Source organism: Hemicordylus capensis, chromosome 3, assembly GCF_027244095.1.
Source record: "Hemicordylus capensis ecotype Gifberg chromosome 3, rHemCap1.1.pri, whole genome shotgun sequence".
NCBI classification, from domain to species: Eukaryota; Metazoa; Chordata; class Lepidosauria; order Squamata; family Cordylidae; genus Hemicordylus; species Hemicordylus capensis.
In genome coordinates, this window is record NC_069659.1 from 219,754,374 (window position 1) to 219,759,387 (window position 5,014).

A 5,014-nucleotide genomic window follows, 5' to 3' on the forward strand; every position below is an offset into this window, starting at 1 on the left:
CGCCCACAGAGCCCTGTGGTTTTCTTTGGTGGAATATGGGAGGGGTTTACCATTGCCTCTTCCCACACAGTATGAGACGATGTCTTTCAGCATCTTCCTATATTGCTGCTGCCTGATATAGTACCAGCGGAGATTCAAACCAGCAATCTTCTGCTTGTTAGTCAAGCATTCCCCTGCTGCGCCACTTAAGGTGTGCATGTATGCAAACTTCCATATGCGCTTTGAGACTCACTCACGCCTTAGCCTACTTGCCTAATGGTCTATATGTGAACTATCCCCATGAAAATTTCTTGACGCAGTTTTGCAAAGTGTATGTTGCTGTTTAAAACCTGCATACCACTAGTTATTAAAACAAATATTCTAGTTTGAGATAGCAAAGAACTTGTAAAAAGCTTTTAGGGTATAGTTTACTCTTAATTAAGGTATAAAGAATATATTAGACTTTTTAATGGCAAATATAAAGTTTTTCTAGTAAGCAAAAGATCTTGAGCACTGTTGCATTTTTGAATGTGCTTAAAGGGTACATAAGAGATAGGAGTAATTAGGTTGAGGCATTCTTCTTTTCCTCACTCTGGCCAAAGCTTTTCCCCCAGGCAGACACCTGGCTTGTTACATTCTGCACAGCCTTCTCACCTGCATCTTGAGTAGTTTTGCAGACATCATCCAGTACTGCAAAACAAAGAGAAGTTTATTTAAAAGAGTAACCTCTCTCCATGTGAGGTTTGCTTCAATGGTAATCTAAAATACAGTATCAAAGCTATCCATTTGCATGGGGGAAAGTCACTTGTGGGCCTGCTCTGTTAAAAACCTATGAATAAAGTCATGGTAGATAAAGGGGATCGGGAGGATTGCTAATTTCTGATTTTGAAAGAATTGGAAACTACCTCTTTGGTGGGACCTGGGCAGGAAGACCTCGGGTGCAATCCAGTGATTTCTGGGTTTCCAGCCACACAGCTTTACTAACTGGAGCAGAATAACTGGCTTCCCCATTTATAGATCTACTGGAGGGCAGAAAAAATGCATTCCAAACCCCATCTTCCCCCACTTCTCTGCACTTTGTTTCTAGATGCCACATGTTTCCTGGTTATTATTAATACCCATTTCCCCTCTTACCTTTCTGACCAGTTTCTGTTACTTGATCCACTACTTGCTGCACAGCCTGATTTGCTGAATTAACTGCAATTATTATATATTAAAAACACATTAATAAAAACAGTACATAAAAATATTGGTATTCTGGTGCAAACCCCTGAGTAATTGTCTATAGCAGCTGGGTACAGCTTGTCCATAGCGTATTGTCTATAGCAGCTGGGTAACAGGCAGATACAGTAGTAATAGCTCTTTGGAGAGTGGGAGGCAATATACCATGAAATAAGGTAGTACTTTATGCAATGCTAAACTTAAATTCTGTACTCAGGCAATCCTATTCCAAGAAAACCAGAATTCTTAAGTAATTCTGACTGAATAAATGCATAATGGCTTCACACCTTGTATAACTGAAACTCTCAAGGCTTTTCAAAGTTCTGGTTCTGCTGTAATGAGCTAAGCAGGGACTTGAAACCATTCTCCAACTACTAGAAATCTTATTCAATTACTCCTTAGGTTTCAGAGATTTCACAAGACATTTCAAACTTAAGGGCTAGAAACCTGATCAGATGAATGATCAGAAGAATGATAGCTGAAATCCTCAGGGAGCTGAATTATAACTCCTAAAATACCATATTGTGTATACTTCTAGGCCCTTGGCATACCAAGGGTCTAGAAGTATATACAATATGGTATTTTTAGGAGCCCTTGGCAAATGTGAGGGCATTTGCGCATGCACAGTGGCCGCCAAAATGGCAGCCATTCGCTCTTACCGCAGCCTGAGAGGGCTGAAAAGGATTTACTTACCTGGCCGCGGTGATGATGCAGAAGGCCGGCGGGGGAGAGGGAACCCGCGTGGACACCACCACCACCCCCGGTGGCCTCAGCAAGCCCCTTGAAGGGGCTACAGTTAATTCATTCACTTACAAAATTTTTTTTATTTTTTTTTAGTTCATGGACTGGGGGGGTTCGATGGGGGGCCGGACCGAACTGGCCCGGTTCCGTTCGAGGCCAATCCAGCCTCGAACCGGGCCACACGGTTCCGTGCACACCCCTACTAAATATTCGAAACACTGCAAGTCAAAGCAGAGTTGTTTTGTTTAGAGCTTGAAACAGGCCCTTTAGTTGAAAGGTGTTTTGTTTTGAGCTCAAGAAGAAACTTGAAATGGACAGTTTGAAATGTGAAATATTTTGCGCATACCTACTACGTGGCACAGAACTGAACATGCACAGAACTGAACATGCATTCTTCCCCATTTTGCTTCCTCCCCCTCCCCACCACTGATTTGTCTTTTTGTTCATCTGTAAAGCACCATACATACCCATTAAAATTATTCTGTTAATTATAAACAAGCAGCTTTGGTAAACAAATTCTACCCTTCATTTGAGTGTTAATCTGTATCTCCAACTTGGGCTAATTTATCAACTTTCTGTGTTACAAACACTCACAAAACCCCCACATGGCCTCATCTCACGTTTGCCAGCTTATTTCCTGGCAAGGCTCCTGGGCCTTTTTCTCCTATGTGGTGACAGCAGAAATATGGCATTCCCAGCAGGTATAGCTGTGTATACCTCACAGATGTTAAAGATGCAGAAGCTCAGCCCAGAAAAGCAGGTGGCAAATCATGTTTTAGAGAAACAGTAAATAGCAGCCCCCGTCAATCAATCTGCAGTTATCTATTGGGATTGCCAAGCTTTCCACTGACAACTGTACCTGTCCCTTTAACAGTTTGTGTGGGTAATAGCCTGGTATCTCTCCAGCCTATGAAAAGTTTTACCTGCTGATTTCTTATCTAGCTCCTGTTAAAGACACAAAAGCAGACCAGGTTATTTTTTTCTAGTCAGCAACTCTTTTCTCTTCCTCCAAGTACAATATTTTGGAATTTTCAAACTACAATTCCAATGTAAATATCTCCTTGAACTACAGAAGAGGGGTTTTCTTCAGCTTTGGGCCACGCCTGTTCATAATTTTGATTTAAATATCAGGATAATTAGTGTAAGTGGTGCATATCCTGTGACATGAGGAAAGTCAAATGACACAGTTTCTGTAAACAAGAATTTGGTTGACTTAACATGTTCTTTTTAAAGTGCTTTTCAATTTTGTTTGTATCATTATCACAGATTTCTATTAAGACCATTCAATGCCATAAAACATTTCCTGCACAGTTTCTATTTTTATTGTAAAATGAAGGCATCTTATGGATTTGTTTTTTTACTATGTAATAACGTATTGGGGTAAGAATACAGGCATTATTTTTCCTTTCTTTTCTTTTTTGCACCAAATCATCCCATATAGAAAGGACAGGTCCAAAATTTTTCCCTTTATATCCAGTTGATTTAGACTTGGGCTTGTTTTTTTTTACCCTGCTCTAAGGAGTGTCAGCAAAAGAGGAGAATACATATGCGTGGGTGGGGGGGACCACACACATGGACATATAAGGTTAAAAAAAATAATGCAACCTTCAAGGTTGCCAGCTGGACAGAAAAAGACATGAGCTGCTATTTTGTCTTCTAACAGTTTGGGAAATGTAGAAATTGCAGGAAAAGCTTTTCATAGCATGAAGATAAACACTTGCCTGCTAATAATATCTGGAGCTGAACCTGCTGTTTAGATTTCAGCCTGCATATGGGGCAACAGGGATGGGTTGTTCATATATTAGCCTGTTAAGGGGGCAACCTTTGGCATTAGCTGGAAATTTGGCAATCTCAGCTCTTATGCTGGGAATTAGGTAAATCCTAGGTCAGACAAGGCTGGTTTTAAAAATCAGAATTAAATGCCATTTACCTGTATCTTGTGCGGTGGTCCCTGTCAGTTTCTTTGCCTCCTCTGCAAGATTCAGCTTAAACATGGTTGCTTTTGTGTGGATGATATTCTTCCACTCCTCTGTAGGTGGATGTTCAGTTCCCTAAAAGAAAGCCAATCCTGCTTCACTGTTCCCAGCTCTGTTGACTTTTATAAACTGCAAGAACTCCTCCCAACTGGGACCCAGAGAAGCTCTCTTTGGTGACTAACTCCTGACTTCAAAGGCAATGGAGGGATGTTTGGAATTATTGTATTCCCCTCCCAAAGGGGAGGGTGTGGTTTAGAGTGGTGGTATGTGTGTGTGTGTTTTGCAGATCCAAAGTAGTTTTCCATAGCTGCAAAATGAGAGTTCTTGTGTGTGGAGTGGTTAGGAAAGCAGCTGCGGATCCACAGCTATTATGAAACAGTTCCATAATGGCGATTGTTGGAGGAGCCAGAGGCTATAAGATCACAATAGAATAACAGTCTGTTTCAAATTATGGGATAGGAAAACTGCCTGAGGACGTAAATGTGAGGTCATTAATTGCTCAGTCTGGCAGTACTAGTTAAAACTTTAAATTAGGACTCCAAAACTTATGACCTATCAAGCTAAATGCAGTTCTTCAGGACTCAACCAAGCTCCCTTTTTTGCTTCCTGCGTGGCAGTGCGTGAATTAGAGGGGAGCTAGAGTATGGAGGCTGTCTCTTTTCATGCTGCCTCTTACCTACTGTTGTTAGAATGTGAGGAAGCTGATTTGGCTAAAATTGGGGTGTGTGGAGGATTTCATTAAGAGTCCCCTACAACCCCTACAATCACCCACTCATGTTTGGCAGTGCAAAACCAGGAGGGCCAGGTGTTATTGGCAAGTGCCCAGTAGGTTTCCTTTCCTGTCAGTTCTTGGTTTTTAGGCAAATTGGTCTGATATGGGCTTAAATCAGTAGTTGATAGAAATCAGTAAGGAGCCCTCACCCCCTGCCTGTGGGCTTCTTGAAGGCATCTGGTGGGCCACTGTGTGAAACATGATGCTGGACTAGATGGATCTTGAGCCTGATCCCGCAGGGCTGTTCTTATGTTCTTAGTTTTAGAATTTAATCCTTTGGTTGTCAACTAGTGCTTGTGTGTATGTAGTTCATGACTGAGGAACC

The 5,014-nt window shown here is 41.5% G+C and overlaps 1 protein-coding gene across 1 annotated transcript; it reads right to left on the minus strand.

Annotated features, from left to right (window-relative positions):
- Positions 1-389: 389 nt before the first annotated feature.
- On the minus strand, positions 390-4,111 carry LOC128349211 (adipogenesis regulatory factor-like). Its single transcript, XM_053305255.1, has 3 exons — positions 3,872-4,111; positions 1,114-1,176; positions 390-669 (listed from the first exon to the last, which is right to left on the minus strand). Exons 1-3 carry the CDS (start codon positions 3,933-3,935, stop codon positions 542-544), a joined length of 255 nt encoding a protein of 84 aa, XP_053161230.1. The 5' UTR covers positions 3,936-4,111; the 3' UTR covers positions 390-541.
- Between the last annotated feature and the right edge of the window lie 903 nt (positions 4,112-5,014).

Bases quoted from the DNA above. Each gene is read 5' to 3' on its own strand.
- LOC128349211 (XM_053305255.1), bottom strand. From the start codon at position 3,935: ATGTTTAAGCTGAATCTTGCAGAGGAGGCAAAGAAACTGACAGGGACC. The intron at 1,177-3,871 runs GTAAATGGCATT...TAATAATTGCAG, and splicing joins GACCACCGCACAAGATACAG to TTAATTCAGCAAATCAGGCT. The intron at 670-1,113 runs GTAAGAGGGGAA...TTTGTTTTGCAG, and splicing joins AACAGAAACTGGTCAGAAAG to TACTGGATGATGTCTGCAAA.